This window comes from Rhea pennata, chromosome 4 (genome assembly GCF_028389875.1).
Source record: "Rhea pennata isolate bPtePen1 chromosome 4, bPtePen1.pri, whole genome shotgun sequence".
In the NCBI taxonomy this organism is placed as follows: domain Eukaryota; kingdom Metazoa; phylum Chordata; class Aves; order Rheiformes; family Rheidae; genus Rhea; species Rhea pennata.
The window spans coordinates 60,061,341-60,082,233 of NC_084666.1; the positions used below are offsets into that span (position 1 = coordinate 60,061,341).

The following is a 20,893-nucleotide window of genomic DNA, read 5'->3' on the forward strand; positions in this document are numbered from 1 at the left end:
ATACAGACGTCTATGTTATAAACCTCAACATCTAGGCAAGAAAAATCTTGCACAGACAGACCACGTAAGTGATGGAGCCGACAACGCTATAAATTTGTTCTTTTCGTCTAAATCCTCTGAATTATCAGAACACTGTTTAGCACAATTGATATGCAAGCAAACCACTAAAGAATATAACTCCCATCATCCAGTCCTTCAATGACTCTAATGTTGAAAGCCTCTGCAGATTCAAACTTATTTTTCTCATTTTAATGCAGGTCTACTAAAGAACACATTACCTAAGTGCTCACAGAGTAGAAGAAGAAACAAGATATATCATCTCCCTCCCAGTAATGTGTATGGTTAATACAAAACTTCTTGCTTGGCATTTACAAAGAATTCCCTCAAAAGAAACAAGCACCCCTCACAATATTTTCACGTGTAAGCATAATCCTGTTTGTCTGCTGTTTACTCTGAGTATATTCGGTAACAAATCAAAGATGCTTATTCATGCCAAAGTTTTCCCATGTAACAAGCTGATCACTGTTCCAAAACTGAGCAAATATAGGAATTACTTGTGTAGGGAAAGATTAGATTTATATGAAGAAAGTGAAAAGATTACAGGGAAGTAAGTATGTTTTCCTCATCATGACTTCAATTCAAACTGCCTTTTGAAAAGTGCATAAAGGACAGGAGAATATAGAGGGGATCATACAGCTATTAACTTGAGAAAATATTTCTCAATGTCCTAATTTTTAATTTTGATTATGTGATCAACTGTCAAAGAAATACAGAAAGAGCATGTATGGAGGAAATGGAAAAAAATGTTTATCATCTTAACTGCCTACTGCTCCACTGGTTCTTCTGGAGTAAGAGCTATCAATGGAAAAAAAATTGTATTTTAACTTTCCCCTTATTATCAGATTGTTTTTTCCTTGAAAAAATCTCAGTGCTTTATAGTTTGAAAAATTTATAATGAGTAACTGTAACAATAAAGATTAAGATACTAAATTATAGTGTCAAGTGGGACAATCATGGTCTATTAAGATAAACTTACTCTGTTTATTTAGAAAATCTAAATAGATTTTATCTGTATATCCATTTAAATGAATTATTTGCACGGCATAGGCTCTTAGTCTTCTTAAAGGAACAAAAAAAATATAACATTGTCACAGCATAATGGGCTCTCCTGCTAGACAAATATTAAGAGAGTAAAAAGTTATTGAAAATGAACACTGAGACGACATTATTAAGTTTATTTTCAAAGTGAGAGGCAATTAGACTATGATAATGTTCTCTTCCATTATTTCTATTACTCTAGAAAAAGTCAAAGTAAATAAACTAAGATGGATGGTTATTGTTGATGCACACTGACAGTTACTCAATATGCTGAACAAGTACATTCTATTGGCCCGGATTTCATATAGGGACAGTCAATTTGATAACACTCAGGTATAGTTTCAAGAGGCTTTTTTGTTTTTGTTTTTTAACTGATGATGTTATGGTGGGACTGGTACAAAGTTAGTCTGCCGTTTAATAAAATGGCCCTTACATTACTTTTACAGGATTTTTATGTTGCTAAACAATGTTGAAAGATCTCTTTATACTCGTGTCCTTGACACTGGATACTCAAGCTGAAGTACCTCTTTGCCTAATTCTTACAGGAGCAGAAGACCCTCATTTTAGAGAGGTTGCTTTTGAATTGACCTCTTCTGAGGTAAGAAATAATACTGATTAAAAATTACCACTTAACCTTATGATAGTAATTTTCAGAAGTACTCAGTTCCAATTCACAAACTTTAAAGAAGAGGGTAATTTAGTCTAATATTGGTCTATTAACTATTATTCTGGCCACTTAGCAAGTCTCATTTAGGTTTCTGAAGAAGATATTCCCCTGAAAACCTAACCTTATACACAACTGCAATGTAAAAAATATTTGGTACTGCTTCTGTGCTGCAGGACTTGTTTTGCTATAATGATTCTCTTTTTTAACACTCAAAAAGAACGAACAGTACAGTCAACTTCCTTAACTTGCTAAAGTAGCTTGAACCTAAACCTTAGGGGCTTAATGAATTAGTCCTTCTAAAATGAACCTAGGTTGCCTGTACAGTCGACGGGAGAGATCTAGGTCTTAAAAGATCTAGGACAAACACTGTCTGCCTAAATTAGTTATAAAACTTATTATTAAGTAATCATTTATGTTACCAGTTATGTATTAACACTGCAGTTTCTAAACTCTGTCCTATCCAGAGTAGTGAGCTGGACCAGTCATAATGGTTCTCTGGATTTTGGAAGCTTTATGAAGTGTTTTAGATTACTTCTGCATTAATTGGGTGCATGTGGAAACACCTGTCTCATTCCAAGCAAGCTCATAGTCTTAATTAAATGTGACTATGTCCAGAAAACATTCAATAGGAGACATGTCAAACAATATTAAAACTCAGAAAAGCATTAGACCTAGTTCTATATTGCTAGCATTTAAAAATGTAAGCTTAGTAGAAATGAATTAATCATGAATACTGAAATTATACAAAGGAACCTGTTTTCACACTAGCAGCACATGACTCTTTGCCACAGTCAGCACAGAACTCGGTCAAACACTCCTGCCTATCTGGATTTTGTTTATGTTCAAATATAGTTTACAATAACAGATTTTCAACTATCACAAATTGATTTTATTCCATTCCTTCCACATGTCATTGTGCCACAGAGGATAACTCCTTTGATATTAATAGTAATGAAGATGCATTACATCTGACAATCATAACAACATATTTAATAGAACATTTTAAATTTAAGTAGATGAAGAATCTGAAGGGAATATTTATTCTAATTCCACTGTTTCAGAATATAGTACTACATAAATGATCATCTACATTATTCCTACTGAAAAGTTATTTCCACTTTGATATTATGTATATTGATATTATTTGATAGTTTTATTTTGAGGAATTAGCATTCTGATGTACTGCAAATTAATCTTCCAAAACAGAACAGTTCATCCTTTTGGATCTGCTTTAACCTAATTTGTCTTATTAGCTTCCTGTTTCTTATAAGTAATTCTGGCAATTAATCATTGTAACACAATCCTAAAATGATACCTTCAGGTGTCATTCACAAAAAGAAACAATGGGAAACACTATTTCAAACTGTTACCGTCCAGCACAGAGGAAGACTTATTCTGGCTTTATTCTATATATTTTGTTAATAGAATCTGCCTCTTCTTCAAAACAACAGGAGTTTTGCCACTGATGGTGGCTAGATCTTATTTCTTTCCTGCAATTTGATTATACACTTAGATTCTCAAAACATGTTTGCCTACCCAATTGAAATGCTGCCATCATGTTCTACACAGAGATTACATTTATTGTTCCACATTTTCTCCACCCTCTCTCATGCAATTCTTTTATATAAGGATAACACTTACCTAGGAGGTACATCTAATTTATAACTGCATGTGCAGAGAATGTTTTGGAAAATAGTGTACACTGTAACTTGAAAATAAATCAAAGTATAACCCCAAGTTCAAACCTTTTGTTTAATCAAGCAATATAGGCAGAGTTATTGCAGCTTGACAAATAAATTCGAACTTTAAGAAAGTCTACTTAAAATTGAACAAAACTGAGTAACAACTGCATGGTTTGCTGCCTTTGCTTTCCCCTCTTTCTCTTCTTTCCACTATGGAAGTTGTAACAACATTCTCCTTTATTTTTAGCATAAACATGGCAATAATTAGTGCCTACAGATTTTTAGCTTCTAGACCAAACATTTCAGTTTTGCAAAGTGTTCTCTAACTGTTTTACAACTAGATTCTTCACAAAAAGGAAATTAGGTATACAGCAATAAAATAATGTTAAAATGTTACTCCCACTGACGCAAAATCACCACTTCACTTGAACTATACTGCAGCAAAGAACCTTCAGAAACAACAACTTAAACTGTTTAAAAACTTGCAGAAATTGTCAAGTCATTTAGTTACAGAGCAAGTTTTTAAGATCTATATTAAAAACAGCCTTGGCAGCAAGCAAGAGCCAGAAATGAGAGATAAGAAAGGTGAAATGCTGCAACTTAGTCTTGACATTTAAAAAATATTTCAAACAGCTAACAATCCAATCTGTTCTTCAAAATTTATGTTGGCATTTATTATCAGCTCACCACACACACCTTCTGCTTATAAGATTAGCACATACAGATGTTACATACTAATAATTCTTGAGTCTAGTTCTGAAGCCCTGTGCTGTCTTCAAACTCCACTGAAGTATCTGCTTAGGAGGTATTCATCAACTGGAGTATTAAACCCTGTGCAATTTTCTAACTGCTTAAAACTGTGGGGAGAGGAGTCTAAAAGGCAAGACTGCCACTCTTATCCTCTTTCTTTAAGAGTTAATTAGGAACCACTCCTCTTTAATTTCCTTTTGGGTGACCATTTTCCATATAAAGTAAGGGAAATGTAATTTAGAGGTGCCCAATCTCCAGTTTATAGAACTTAACTCAACAAAAACTCATCTATCACTTCAGAGAAAACCAGGAATATTAACCAGTGAGGCTTTTGTTATCCCCCATGCTTTCCTAGTACATGTATAAGTAGCGCTACACAGACTCTACTCCAGCCTAGATGCTGAAGTAACTATTACACCCAGACTCAGAGCCACCCAAAGCTAGACAGACTGGCTTCTCTTTTCAGGCAGAAACAGTTTGTCTTGCTAGTGCCTGATCTGCATCCTAAGGGAATTCCAACTCTTAATAATCATTCACTTTGCAAATTAGATTTTAAAATTCACGCTTTGCTGCAATGATCATTAGTTTCTGAATATACTTTACCTGTACATCATTGGTGTTCATCCTTGTTCCCTCCTTCCCAACGAAGATGTCATCTATGTCAACCAGTAGGTACCTATCCAAGGACAGCCTGAGTTTCTTTCCAGATAGGAAAGAGATGGCATCTATGAAAATCAGCTTGTGCAGCCAAAAGTTCAAGTTATTGCCAAAGAGGACTCGCTGAATCCCATCGTGGAGCCCCAGGTCATGAATTACCGTGGCATGAAGAATACTTTTAGTGGTAGGTGGTGAAAGGTTTTCTGGTGTCTTTACTTTTGCAAATACCACTGGTTGATAAGCTGTATGATTAATCTGGAAAACTGCCCAGTCATTTCCAAGGAAAGGACCTTTATCAAGTTTAGAGGATTTTGTCACATGGAGCAATGGAGAATGAGGGTTAATACAACAGTCCTTGATACCCAGATTGCTGTGGACAAGGAAAGGAAAGCCCTTCAACTGAAAGCTCTGCAAGCTGTTCTCACTGCCTTTGTGAAATCCAATAACACCTACGCCATATTCTATGCAGTACTTATCTAGAAGGCCTCTGTTCCAAGAGTCCATATTTACATACTTTAGAATATTTTCATATACTATGAGAGCATATTTGCCTTTATTTTTGTCTATAAGCACTGGGAGGTCACCTTTTCCAGGTGCAATTTCAATGTGATATTGAAATCTGCTGGATTCCAAAATGGATATTATATCTTGGCCTAATGCTGAATACTGACTTTCCACAAACACCAGCACTACAAGATCAGTCCTCAGGGGATCAATAGGCTTCATGATTTTCATCTCCATCAGCTTGTATGGCAACAGTTGAAGATCACCACATTCCACTTCGGAAGCAATTTCAGGAAGTTCATTTTCTTGTTTGTAGCCATTATACAAGTAGTATGCAGAAATAACAATGCTCACCATACAAAAAGTGGCCAGTAAAATAACTGTTCTTTGAAAATGTCTGTGAAGTTTCATGATAAAACTCATGTTGTTTACTTGCCTTAGATTGTTCTCAACAGCAGCATTAAAAACAAACACAGATTCTCAACAACTTGTTCCAGTCCTCTTAAATATTTATGTCACCATTGCAGCGCATACATCTATCTTCCACAGGCTTTACAGATGATACAGTCTAGAAAAGAAAATCAGAGATATAATTCATACATCATGTATGAATTCACCACATGTAACCAAATCGACAGCAGACAAATCACTGCTAAATAGAGGTTTGGAAATGAGCAGGTCAAAACTTTAATTGTTTCTTTTTGAGGTTTTCTATTAGTAGTGTTAATTCTTCCTGCTTCCCATTACTTTTTATGATCTTTTATTTTATAAAGCACACAGTTGTCACTCTGTATTTCATAATAACACAGCACCAAAACAATGTAAGTACACAAGTACAAAAGGTGCAGTTGGACAACCTCCACTTTGATCATCACAGCAACCAAGGCTAAGGTTTCAAGACCTAAAAGTCTGAGTCTAAGTCTTGAGCAAAGAGGGCCTGCAGACTTTGCTTAGCAGGCCCTTCCTGAAATCCTACTAGCTGCCCATCTGCATTTGCAGGCCTCTAAATCTCACAGGTTTCTTACTCCAGAGGATCAAGTAAAATGGGTATATAAAGAAGACACTGAAAAGCAAGCTGCAGTGACAAAGAACTTAATGTTCTTAAAATTTCTTCCAGACAATGGCTGACAATCCAAATATTGAGGAAATTTCATAATCTTCCTCCCTCCACACCTGAGAAGCTAAGGGAGTGTTAGACTACATGATTAAAGGCATTACAGGATTTATTAAAGTCACTTTGGAAGAATCAAAAAGTCCTTAACATGACATGTGCATTTTGGGCTGCGTTGTATACATGCACACCCGTATACTCCTCATTGCATGTGTTATATGAGTATTTTTCAAACCAAACTATACTTTTCCAGTAACATAAGCAGCATACAGGTAGCATTTCTGTGGGCTGTGCATTGTTGTGCATACTGCAAGAAGCATAACTTAACAAGCATATGACAAGCATAAAATAATTAAGTACCATAATGTAGGAAGGAAGGTTAACAACATATTTGAACAATATTACGGGTATTAAGATATAGAATGGGTTATTGTAACTTTGCAATGTAGTAGCTTTAATCTTTATATGCGAGTAGGATAAGCTGTGTGTGCAACATTAGCATGATCATTCCCTGATTGAGAGCTTAACCTTTACACACTCAAGTTTCTAAAAAACAAAAAAGCAGAGTTAAAAAAGTACACATAGGAATACCACAAAGCACTAAAATTATCAGCAATATCAAATGTGATCTTTTGCAAAAGATTACATTTTTTTAATTAAAATACTATCTAGTAAAGCTTCAGCCCACGTGTTTTATACTTTATAAGGTTTCTTAGGGTTTTTTTTTTGTTATAAATTTTTATTCCTAGAATGCTTGACAACCTTCGTTACTGAATCTTGGAAGAGAAGATAACAAAAGAAATAGGATATGCTTGTGATCCAAAAGACTTTCAAGTTAACAAAAGATTAATTACAAATGAATAATAGGATAAAAAGTTGGGGAAAAAAAAAGAACAGTTGTGCATTTGGGTCACCTAACCCTTGAACTAAAGCTCTTCACCCTAACTTGTAAAAAAGAAGGCCTTTCATTCCAGGTTTTCAGAAAAGTTCAAAAAAAATGACATACTTACTAGCATCCGTGTAACTTTAACCACACCCCAAAGACTGATCTTTTCAGTGCAAGGTGCATAATGAGCACAAATTAAAAAGAAATGAGTAGGAAAATGAAATAAGGAAAAAGAGGGAGAAACTGCTCATCATCCTATTTATCAAAATAGCAAAATTGAGCACCAAGAAGCAAGTGTATGGCTCTGTCTCACTAATAACTAAGATTTCTTTGACATCCTCTGTCTCACTAGGTAAGCCAACTCTCTGTTGTTCTACTCTCGTAGAACATGTTATACTCTTTCCACCTGCGACTCATAGACTCAGGTATATTGACCCTTTCTGTTCTTGGTGGATTTGTACTTAGTTTCAAATGTCACCTGCACCTGGATAAAACCTTAAATGCATACTTTTAGACAAGAGACTTGCCTTCCACACAGACGTGTAAGCACACTATTCAGTGTTAGACAAAACAACGTAATTCTTGCTTTAGAAATTAGAGGTAGGTGTCTGAAAAGAAAAAAAAATAAAGGTAGCACAGACACTAAATGACAATCTGAAAGTATCTTCAGAAGAACTTGCAGAAAACCTTGAAGTACTGAGATGTCTCATCTTTGCTGCACATTTAGGGTATCAACTTCAAGACTACCAGTTTAAATAGCAGAAAAGAGACATCTGATCTGGTAAGAAGTCAGGTAACAAAGAAGCAGCTCCATTTTGAATGAGCAGAACTAGATTTAAGAGTTATGCTTCCAGATGGGTGATTTCACATTCTGTGCATAAAGGACTTTGAAAATACCTATGTCTTCATTTTGCATCTCCAATTCTGTTGACAGAATGCAAAGAAACTCATAATTTTAGTGGCTAAAATTAATACTTATTAAATACTATAGTGGTGATGCATATATGCCTACTTATCTTCAGTAACCACATCCCTGGCTTACTCAGCCCTACAAATTGCTTAGGCATTGTTTAGATTTAAAAGAGATGTGAGCCAGCAAAGTGGAACTCTTGCTGACAAAAGTAACACTGCTTCTCAAAATGACACAAAGCAGCAACCACCATACAACTAAGCACAACGCTTGTTTGCTTCTTTTGTTCCTAAGGTCCTGTAATCGCACCCCTTAAATTCCCTGTTCTTATGACAGAAGCCACTCACATTGACAAGAAGCTCCCACCAGCACGACTGAGAAGCAGTGCTTTCTCTACCAGCCCACATTTCTGTCCAGACAGTCACCTGAACTGGTAATCCTTCCTGGAGCAGGAGAAGTTCTTTGTGACCTAAGTTCATGGCAAGAAAGAGATTATTAGACATAAGGCAGCTGTAGAAACAGAGATGGTTGAGCATGGTATTACGTAAGGGTTGCAACTCAACGGCTGCTAATGGAAAAAGCAGTGGCATTTAGAGCATCTCCTGCAAGGATATCCTAGAACATTCCATGGAGCAGAAAAGCTGGTGCCAGCCCAGAGACTTGCATTTTCTACAAGAAAACAAATACCATTTTATCCTTAGCTCTCTAAACTGTACGCATCTCCTGGGAGATGCACAGCACAGCTGTTAGAAGGAAAGGATGGAGATACTAGGACAGATGCAAGGTTTCACTCTGAGAAATAAGTAATTCTCTGAGACCCAGCAGGCCTCCTGCCAGACTTGGTATTCTCAACACAGAAAAAGGAACGAAAGGAAGAGGATGGAATAGACTGCATGTTTTAAACACATGTTCTCTTTATTCAGCTTAAAGTAACACCACAACTTTTGGCTTATTTAAGGATTGCTTTGCATGGTCAGAGTTCCAAAAAATGTAAAACCCCCCAAGAATATACATTTACTAATACTGAACTGATTTTAAAACCTTGGCAATGTACAGTTGTTTTCTTAGTGGAACAATCAGTGCTTTAATCTGAGCAAAATAATTCGCTAAGTATTCCACCAATATCTTATAATGTACAGCTGAAGTAACCCATCATGCACTGAAGATGACAGGGGTATAGAGATCTTTGGGGTGCGATGCCTCCAAAAAATACAGCACCTATTGAGACTACTGTAGCGACCTCTACCACAACTTTAGACATGGCTTCAGAGAAAATGTTCCTTGTTCAGTATCACTTCCAACAGTAAAAACAGACAAAGAACATAATTCAGAATATATCAATACAAGGTAAGCCATTGGAAGTAACATTTCAAAACAGAACAGTGCTTATGAAGTCTTATGCTCATGACAAAAGAATAAAATAATTTGCAAAGAAATCAGATAGTCACAAAAGCTTGAATCATAAGATTAAAAGAAAAAAAAACCAAAACAAAACCCAAGTATAAGGGAAAACCTTGAAGATGATCGAAAAGTCTGAGAAACTCTTCACAGATGGCTAATACAAGCCATTTTAGCTCATTAATTTCAATGGAAATGGCTAATACAAGCCATTTTAGCTCATTAATTTCAATGGAATTATGTTGAATTACTTTAATGGCAGGTATAGTCCCACTCCCAATTAGAATACTTGAAAAAGGTTGTTATACAGTATATTGATCCAATGTTCCCTAAAGGTGACATATGAAAAATACTATACAAATTATTTTTTAAGTAAAATCTCTCTCAATCTGAAGCAATGAAACCTGCCTCACTGTTCTTTATCTAGAACCTTATTATTTTAGAAGAATCTACATTTGATTTCTTACAGAATTTTGCATTTTACCATCTGAAAATTCAGACTACTACCTTTTATCTATGTTATTCCAAATATATGGTATCAAAATACCTAAACTGAAAATTAGTAATAAAAAAAATCTTTGTGCTTCCAACTTACATATGCTTGAATACTTAGAATTTTGTTTTTACTTGTGGGCTCACTGTGCATGAAAAGATTTTGCTAAGATAAAGCTGAATCACAGAAATAAATTCTGCATTTTGTTCTGAATACAACAAGGTTCAACATCATTCTCATCTGTTGTAGAAGTGATTTCTGCAGCCCGAACCAGTTCTCCAAAAATTCTTGCAGGCACAGGAAACAGGTATCATCCTATTAGTTGGCAGATTTAAAATTCCCATGCAATACTGCTGGGAAGTGCTAATTATAGGTACCTTCAGAGAGCTAGCATTTAACACCTGCATTAGAATATGAATCTTGATCTGTGTTTCTCCTCCCCCCCAACTAACAAGCTACTACTGATTAAATAACAAATACCATGAAAAGCTGAGTTGCTTCATAAGCAGTTTGGTGAGTTTCTACCATTTGCAGCTCTTCTTTAGCTTGTTGTTTCAATGCTAAGTAAAATGACCAAATCCTTGGCTTCTATAAATCATTTTAGCACAATGACCCTAATGGGAACACTTACACAAGATTGGCTTGGAATTTAGCCTGTTAATGAGGAATAGTAAGTGGATAAATAGCACAGAAAAGTAAAAATCTTGATTTCGTATTTATTGGCAGTAAAATTAATATAATAACTAGATATCTATGCAACTTGCAGAGAACTTTTTACACCTAAGCGTTGAACCCAGTCCCTGGATTCAGATTCATGTGAGGTAACTGACAATCTGTGGTGGGTGAATGTCATGGCAACACTGCAAACACTGTGCCCTCATTGGTATATTTTTTGCACGAAGACTTTCACAGTGCACAGGGCTCAAATGCATGGATTTGCTGTGAATTGCTTTTCTATGCAGCACAAACATGCTATTTTTCAGACTCAGTAGCTGAAAAGGAATGTGTTTCTGATCATTCAGATCTGTATTTTCTGGAACTAAAAACAATCCCTAAAATGATACCACTTCCAGGTTGACATCTTCATACCACAAAGAATATATAGTCAAATAAGAAACCAAGCACCCATATAAAGACAGACACATAAAACCACATAAAATTTTATGTATTAAAATCTATCAAATTTGTGTCATAGATATCAATAAAATCCTTAAACTATCAGAACCAGTTTTAACTCAGCTATGTTAAAAAACTAGCAAACCTAAAATATAAAAAAAAGCAAAAGGTAAAATATTCAAATTACATTTCTTAAAGCCTGATAATAAAATTTTGATTAGTTTTAGCTCAGCCATGCAAGTAGCCAATGGCTACTATATACTATGACCACTGATGACGGACAATAAAGTTGTAGCATATTCATACCCAATAACAATCTTTTTTCATGTTTGTGTAATGAAAATACTTTTGTCAAGATCAGCCAAAAATTGTGCAAGTTCAGGACTCATTACTTACTAATATTATCCAGTTACAATACATTTGTATAGTTACATACATAACTGAACATGTTTTAAAATGTCTCCTAGTCTAGTAACACCATACTGTTATATTCCAGTTCTCGTCTTTTCCAAACTGTCTGCTAACAGAGAAACAGCAACATCTCTCACACGTAAAATGAGGAGCAAGTTTAAAAGGAAAAATAAACAAAGATATATTGCTCCACATGTCATAGAGATATTTAAATACACAGTAATTAGCATACTGTCTAATTGCTTTGAACATAAAGCCTCTTCAGCCAGCCATCATGACATACAACCTTAAAGGAAGTATTCTGAAGTCACTATATTAGTGTTACTGGAATGCAAATCTTCAGATTTATGAATGACTTTGGATTGTTCTCAAATGAACTTATCTGCTCTGTGCAATCTGGGATGGGTAGTATTGCTCAGATTTTTAAATCAATTATGAAAATAAAAAACTAGTCTCTAAATATTTAGTACCTCTATTTACAGCATTATGCTACTAACTAAATTATCAAAGCAGTGATCACTTGGATAAGCAAATTTGAGCAAAAAATGAGATCTCATGTTATGAAGACACTTTTAACTTGAAGAGACAGTGATAAGAGACATGAACTGTCAAGGAAAGATATTGAGACCCCTTGGTATCACAAAATAAATCCTGTTATAGGTGAATACATACGGACTTTTATTTTCTCATCTGTCTTTAAAAAAATGGAATGGCTTAGGCACAGCAAAAATTCTGGTAGATACTATTATTTATTTATGTTTTAAGTCTTTGGGCAAGCAGTTTTCTGTTTGTATTGTCTCTCCGTTGTCCTCAGCTCCACATTGTACTACTGTATGTATCAACAGAGAAGCTTATAGGATAGGAAATAATGCATCAGAATTTGTTATTAAGAGATATTTGTAAAGACCATTTATATGCTCTTTAAAAATACTGTTTTTTAAAAAAGACTTAAATACAGTCAAAAAGTTGTTTTCAGATTGCTACTTTACCTTCATACAATACTTTCTATCAAAAGATCTTAAATCACTTGCATTTCATACAATTTTTCTATGAGATAAACCCTACTACTAAATTCAGCACTTGCAGAAATGTTAATATATAAAGACTAAATGACTTGCCCAAGATCCTGAAGGTAATGTGTAGCATATTCTCTTGTCCACGCTTGCACCCTTACTTCAGCCTCTCTTTTCTCCCACAGCTGCTAAGCACAAGGCAGGTCTGACGGCTGCAAACGCAGAGCTTGCCGCTCTTTCTGGAGCCGTGACGCTGACAATGAGAGACACCCCATTTTTTCCACTTGTCGTGTTAGTAAAAAAAAAAAAAGAAAAAAAAAAGAAAGAAAGAAAGAAAGAAGCAGCAGTTATCTATGAAAACTTTGCTCTCATTTCCCAAAAGATGTGAGAGCTGAAAAAAACATTAACACATGCTGCCAGTTGCATTGGATTTAGAGAACTCAATTAGCTATTAACACCCGAAGTTATTAATAATTACTGCACTATTAGGATTAATTTTGTTCCCGAACGTAGCAAACAACCAACGTCCAAAAACACTAGAGGGCAACAGTGTCGCACAGAAAAAAAGAAAAAAAAAGAGAGAGAGAGAGAGAGAAATCAACGGAAGGGTGATTTGGGTACCACAGCAGAGAAACAGATGCTAACTGAGCTAATAAGAAAGAAAGAAAAGAAAAAAAAAAAAAAAAGCAGCAGCAGCACGAAAGCTCCGCTCCGCTCGGCGCCGCGCTGGGGCTGTGCCCGCGTTTCCCGGGGCAGCGGCGCCGGCCGGCGCGAGCGCCAACCGCCGCGCTAACGGCCGGGCGCCTCGGCCAACGGCCGCCGGGCGCGCGACCGCCCCGTCCGCTCGCTGCCGCCCGCGGGGCGCCGCCACAGGCGCGGCTCTCGCCCTCCCGGGCTGCTGCGGCACAACTTTGGGGGGAAGCAGGGAGACGGTCCCGGCGCGGCGGCGGGAGGCGAACACGCGCCACCACAGCCGGAGTTGGGAGACTTTCCCCCGCGCGGCCGAGCCGCCCCCCGGCCCGGCCGTTACCTCCGCACGCGCTCCGCCGACATGCCGCCGCCGCCGCCCCGCGACCGCCTCGGGGCGAGCGCCCGCCGCCGCTGCCGCTCCGGGCGCAGGGAGCTGGAGGCGAGGCGAGGGGAGCCGCCGCGCTCCCGGTGCGGCGGGGCTGGCCGCCCGGGGTGCGAGCGCCGGGCGGGGCCGCCGCCGCCGCCACTCGGCTCGCCTCGCCTCGCCCTCCCGGAGGAGGGACGCGGCGCCGCCGCTCCCGCGCTGGCGGGCGAGGGGCGGGCGGGGGCGCCGGCAGCGCGGCTCCCCCGGCGCTGGCCGGCGGAGGCGCTGCCTGCGCCAGCCGCCGCCCCCTCGGGAGGCTCGCACCTCGCCTGCGGGACGGGCAGCGCCTCGGTGCGCGCCGCCGCCCTCCTTGCAGAGGCGGCTAAAACGCGCCTCTCTCAGTGCCTAGCTTGTGTTCCCCAGGGCTGAAATTGTACCGGTAGGCAGCCCCTTCTCCGGAACCACGGAGGGTAATTTAGCAGCGCGAACCCTCTCCTCAAAGCTACCTCTCTCCGTGCCGATTTAGGACACTAGGGATTTCAGAATCATTTTAAATCTAATGCAAAATGACGGAAATTCTGTAAGGTAAATTATATTTTCTTAGACAATTTGGGATTAAAATCTTGAAGGAATTTCCCCCAAGTTTCCATATAATGTATTTGCAGTCTCTTTGCACTTCTTTATTAAATTTTCTAATCTCACCTTAAACAGAATTAGCCACTCTGTATTTTTCACTAATACTGTGTTGTCTTCGCTCCAGAGATGTGGATAGTCCATAACTGTGGGCTAGAGAGTTACGATTCTCTGCCTGAACTGCATTAGCTGACTTCTAGCCATCACAAATGGGAAGGAAATACAAGTAATAAATTTCAGAAGTGCCCTCTTGATCTAACGAATTTACTTCCCAATTGCACGGTCATTGTCAGCTCACCTAACAGCTTCATTCAACATACCAGATTAACTCAATCATGTCTGCCCACTCACTCAAGGCTGAAACTTTTAAGGAAAACAACCAAGTCTTTTGAATATTCCTTGCCCAAGCATCAGCTGAATTTACAGTTTTTGATTCAGAATGACTGATTTATGGCTTTCTCCTCCCTTTTTTCTCCTTTTTATTCCTATGTCACACTGTAAAGGAATACCTCAAATTTTAACATCTTTTAAGAGTAGTGTATTCAAAGGTCTGCAAAGCCTTAATGTTTCAATTAAAATTTCCACTATGTTAAAGTCACATTAAAATATACATTTAATGGAAATAACCTAATCACTTCTGTCCCCTTTGAGCACTATAAACTCAAGATTCTTTACATTCTTTATTTATTGCTCTTACTTGAGGAGTTCTTTTTATTTAAAAATGGTGTAAGGTGCCATGTCCCTACATACTAGACTTCCACTAGAATAGGACACAACACTAGCTGATATGAGAGCGAATTCTCCATGAAGTCATTGATCTATGAAACAGAAACATCTAAAATTCTGTCAGACTCTACAAAAAGGGATTTTCTCTGTTATTAAGATTCTGCACTGGGTGGATATCCTGATACAGTCTTGTTCTGGGACCTATAAAGGACTTTTCCTCCAGTGTACTATGAGGTGGAAGGTGGAAGCCAGCCAAAAGTAACTGAAACTCTTGGATGTGAGTTCAGACTCACAAATGCACGTCATTTCCTGCCAATAATTCTTCCTGATTAGCTGGCACTGTTTTTAAGTTACCACTGGCCAACATGGATGGAAGAGTGTTACATACTGCTTGTCCTTGTAAAGCACTCAGATGCTCACAAAGATGTGCTAGACATCTCACAGCTGAGGGCAGCAGCACTGCAAGTCAGCAGCTGTAGTACTGAGCAGTTTTGGCAGGAATATCAACACCTTTGATCCTTCGTGGTGCTGCTCTCAGTTTCTTGCTCTTGAACTGTGAGCTCAGGGTGAGCTGAGTGAGATGGCTTAGCCATTCTTCTGGCCATACATCTTCAATACAGTGCTGAGTGTACTTCTAGCCAAGATTTCTGCCTGGCTCCCAGCACCTCACAAGAGAAACGGGAGTAATGTGTGCCGTAACACAACAGAGCATTACCACAAATGGCATAATCGTGACTGCGTATCAGTACCTGAGGTCAAATCTAATGTGCATCATCCCAGGACTGTAAAGTGCATGCAGGTAAACAAGCAGTTAATCCAGAGGAGTTACGTGGGAAGGAAACTGGAGGGCTACTGCGCTGCACGCAGACTAGAGGTACGTTCAGACGACTGTTAGTCTGCGCAGATTGACTGCACCATGAACTAAGATTACATCTATGCTGTTGTTATGCAAGGCAGAGACTGAACCCCTGGTTCACAAATACGTGTACTGACTTGTGTCCATATAGTCAGCAAAGCATAGACTTGGAAGCAAACTGTCCTCTCTTTCATGCCTGCGTTTATTTGCCAAGGGAACTACTTCACTCATTTCAGATTTAAGCCTCCAATAAACTACATTTAAGGAGAAGGATTTAAGACTTTAGGACCCAGACCAACACTACAGACACACCATATGCTTTCAGTCATGAACTCTGAACACATATTTATGGGTGCCTTCAGTTTGTATGAAAACAGGTCACTTCAGCGTGAATTAACTAAATTCAGTAAAAACAAAATGCTTTCTACAGACAAGCCTTTAGTTTCCTATTGTAATATGTAAATTAGGCACAGAAATGCCTTTAAGAATCTGGTCCTGAATCCTTACTTTGAATCTCAAGCCTATTTCTGATAAATTGGTTATTTTCAAACTAATTACTTGGAAAATCATACCTTAATTAACTCCTATCTATCTATGTTGTATTGTGTTCTGAGAGCACTGCTGAATACTTATGCCCTTATATATATACATAAATGTGTATACCTACACAAACACATACACACGCACGAGCTGATAATTCAGATGCTTCTTTTCTTGGAATATTATAGTGAAAAGAGAAGAAATTTGTGTTTTAGAACTTCCAGCAACAGCTCAATCTCAATTTAGCCTGCCTTTTTCAATCATCTGCTACCTGCAGCATGCATAAACATGTTTTCTTGCAACACAGCCAGGCTTAAAAAAGAGGTAGCCTACCATCTCTGGTGATATCCTCAGCTTTTGCCTTTCATACTGCTGGCCTCTACACAGGAATGATCTTCTCATTCATGCATATTTTCTTCAAATTCAAACCTTCACACACTGCTTCCTTCTTCAGTATCATTTGCAATCTTTATATCTTTCTTAAAAGAAATGAATCCTTCTATCCTGTCTTGTGGTCTTACCTCTTTTAGGCTATTATTATGAGAAATAGTTCTAACCACTACATGGTCCTAAGTCTGCAAAGGAACTCTCAGTCCTTTGTGCGGTTCTGCTGAAAATAGTATAAAATGTAGGCATTTCTGTTACAGTGATTATTACTACAAGGCTGTTAGAAGCACTAACAACAGTTTTCAATTCATAAATAAATACTTCATCTAGTCCTGTCTACTCAAAAATCAGATACATCTTTTAACCGAATACTAATACATTGCTTGTATAACTATTGATTATATTTTCTTGCAGGGAGCCATTATAGTAGCCTAGATACTTGAAAACATGGAGCATCTCAGCAATTGCCTATTATTATTATTTTCTGTTGTTGCTTTTTTTAAGTATTACAATTTTTACCAACCAAAATGCAAAGTTATTCTAGAGTCAAATGTTCTTTGGATTAATCAGAAACTAGATTTTAAAATAAAGCTAATAAATACTTGTGTATTATTAAGAATGCTCAATACATTTACCTTTTAAATATTGTTGCAAATATTAACCAATGAATCCTTAAAGAGTATTTTTGTCATGGGTACCAACATCAGCATTGTTGTACATATACCTGACAGAATATTATTCCATGAGATTGTTGAAGATGAGGCAGTGACTCAGTGAAGGCTGTGGTTAGGAGTCAGAAGTTCTTGACTCCGGGCTGAGCTCAGACTACTACCTTATATCACATTCTATTATGATAGATATGGTCTGAAGCCAACAAATGCTATGCCATGTTAAAATACAAAGTTCTAAGTTCTCCCCTTAGTTAAACTGAAAAAGCTTCATCCATATAATTAGGAGAAAAATGTGGTCCGAAATTTCAGAAACACTAAGTAGTCAAAAAATGAATTAGCTAAGAAGCTTTCTCTGAGAAAAAAAAACAGTTGAAATTTATAATCATATTACATTTGGTCTGTACTATTACAATACTCTTCATTTGTAAAGTATTTAAAGAATATTCTGTAGCAAACAACATGGGAAACTAGCCACATGTAGGTGATTTCTCTAAAAAGTTTCTAGCTTTCAGACAGAAAATACATTTATTGTTTCTCTTCAGTAATTTCTATTTAATTTTCAGTATCTTATCGTGAAAAATCCTACTATTTACATACACTGTAGCAATATCTTTCAAGCCAGTTGAAGGCAAGTTGCTAATTACATGCCGTGGGTGATGACTACTTGGCAGTAGAAAAGGATTTCTATCTGCAGGACTTAGAATAAACTATTGTTATAAATATGTTTTGTTCCATTTTAATCAGGGTATCAAACAATAGTCATCATTATAAAATGATCAAATGTCCAGCTCTGGAATTCAAGAAGCTCATAAATTCATTAGGTATTTCTGTTCTGAGATTCAAAAACATCATTTACTGCTCAAGCCACATGCCATGCAAAGTGTAAGACAGATTCATTAATGAGGAGGACTGAGCATTTTCTGTTGCACTTTACTAGGAAATTTGCTTATGAAAAGAGAAGAAAGACTCTTCCTTCCCTTTACATCAGGTTTCAAGGGTTTGTGTGAGTTAATAAATATTCAAAAAAAAAAAAAAAAAAAAAAGCAGTATAGATTCAGAATGTATTAATTTTAGTTAGCTGTTTTGAATATATGTCAATTTGATTGAAAGGTCCTTAGTAATATTGAAATTGGTTAGAGGAAAGTGATAATGGGGGTGGAAGAGAATTAAGGAGAAGCCAAGTTGCTATGAGCACAATCAACACTAAAACATCTTTGCTCTTCCTAAGAAGGCAGTATTTAATTAAAACTTCTGCTAAAAATTGATTTTAGGAAATATAATAAAACAGACCACACACTGAGCTAAGAAGAACTTGCATTATTACCGTAGAACAATTCATTTTTTCCCAACAATTTAGAAAAAGTCCTAGAAGATTGTTTAATTTGCAAAGCAAATACCAAGTAGTTGTCACTAATCATCAGCATTTTATAGGATTTTCCTTCTCCATATCCATTTTTGTTATACTTATTTTTCCAACACGAAGTTTTTGTATTTAAAAGACAGACTTTGGATATGTAAAGAAAAGGAGGAAATGTGCATATGTCTACGTCTGAATATGAACACTTTTCATAAAGAAATTAGACTGGAAATGAGTTTTATTAATATACCCAGCTCTTCAGTCCGGCAATAATCCAAACTGTTCCAGAAGCAGAGTGCTGTTTACAGTCAGCTGGAAAAATCATCATAATTTCATCTTTCCTTTCCCTCAGCAAAAGTAACTCTGAGACCAAGGATAATTTAGCTGAAATCCTTAAAAGAAAAGCATCCTTCATTGCTGCCTTTGACTTCCCCATGACCTTCACTTCTTTCTATACAAATAATTTCCTTCTGCCTTCTCTATTTCCTTGAAAGTGCAACGCCTAAAATATGGCCTAGTTTCCATGTGCCCTTGGAGGTAGCAAACAAAGAGCAATAAACAGAAGAGTTTGCACAGGAATTTGAGGTTATTCAGAATGCAAGAGAATGCATTGTGGGATCAATGACATGAATGCCTGTTATAAACTGGGAGCTCATCAATTGGAAATCACTGAGGTGAGAAAGGACATGGCAACTAGTCAAAGTTATAGAGTGTCTATCAGCTGCCAAAGTGATGTGGCTGTGGAAAACTAAGTGGAAAATCTCCAAAAAAGGAGAGAAGGAAATATTGAAAGCATTGATGCTATTGCAGAAGGCTGTGTTAAGTCTTCCCCTGGAATGCTGTTTAAAGTTAAAAAAAGATTAATTCAAAGTGGAAAAGATAGAGAGAAGAGCTGCTACCATGGTCAGGGAAATATGCAGCCTATCTGGCACAGGCAAGGTGAAGGAAGTGACACAGTTGCTGTGCATGAGGGGAAGAGATAAATACACAAGGGAGGCTAACAACTATTTATGACGAAGGAGTCTGTTGGCATAAAAATAATTGGATAAAATCCAATTGTGTACATAGGCTGGAAATTAAAAGAAGGCTTTTAATCATCAGAATGAAGCAGACTCATTCTATGAACAGTGAGGGCAAAAAGCGTAGTTAACTTTCAGACGGAGCTTGAGAGACTACAAGACACTGTTTATAATAGTGGTAGATTGGACTTGATGACCTATACGAGGATCTTATTGATCAGTGATCCTCTATTTTTGATCATGCTTGAATCAGCAATGACTAGCACATTGGCAGTAAATCCTCCCCTTTGCAATTTAGAGCTGCAGTCCATTGATACTGCCGCACTATTTTGCTCCTCACACTGACTGTGTCGGGCTGTCTATAGGCACTGACAAAGAAGAGCACTTGCATTCTGTTCACGTGAATGCGAATATCACCTTCTAAGTCCTAATTTTTTAATGAAAGCTCGGATTCTGAAACACAAGATGTTAGCCTCTAGGAATATGTATTATGTTGTCACCTGTCCCAGCAATCAAAAGGTATTAAAAAAATGTGTGTGGGGGAAGATTGATTTTTTTTCCTGCTAGAATTAATGTGAATAGTCTTTTTTTCTGCTTATTAATAATGAAGTTCTCACAAAATGTGAAGTAGTTTAAAATATCAGATAAAAGTTTTATTTTTGTCATATATTGTTTTGATATAGTCATAATGGATTACATTAATAGGTTGCTTATATGTAATCATGCACAATGTATAGAGATCTTGATTACCTTGTTGATCAGATAAGGATATTCATGAGAGCACATATTATCCAGGGTGTTATCCTATGTATTAATAAGTGATACTGCATGAATACTATATGGGAGAGAGATTTAAAAAAGGCTACAGGCTAATAGGAGTATTTTTCTTCCACTCAGAAAACTCAAGAGAAACAGTTCTTATCAAAGATCCAGAGACCATAATTGTATACAAAA

At 37.3% G+C, this 20,893-nt stretch overlaps 1 protein-coding gene across 1 annotated transcript in view; it reads right to left on the minus strand.

Moving 5' to 3' along the window:
* Window positions 1-5,781, minus strand: part of LOC134140012 (bifunctional heparan sulfate N-deacetylase/N-sulfotransferase 3) — a 64,546-nt gene extending 58,765 nt beyond the window's left edge. The window contains exon 1 of the mRNA XM_062574819.1: window positions 4,801-5,781. Coding sequence (XP_062430803.1) covers window positions 4,801-5,781 — 981 coding nt within the window. The remainder of the gene's footprint in view (window positions 1-4,800) is intronic.
* Window positions 5,782-20,893: the final 15,112 nt, after the last annotated feature.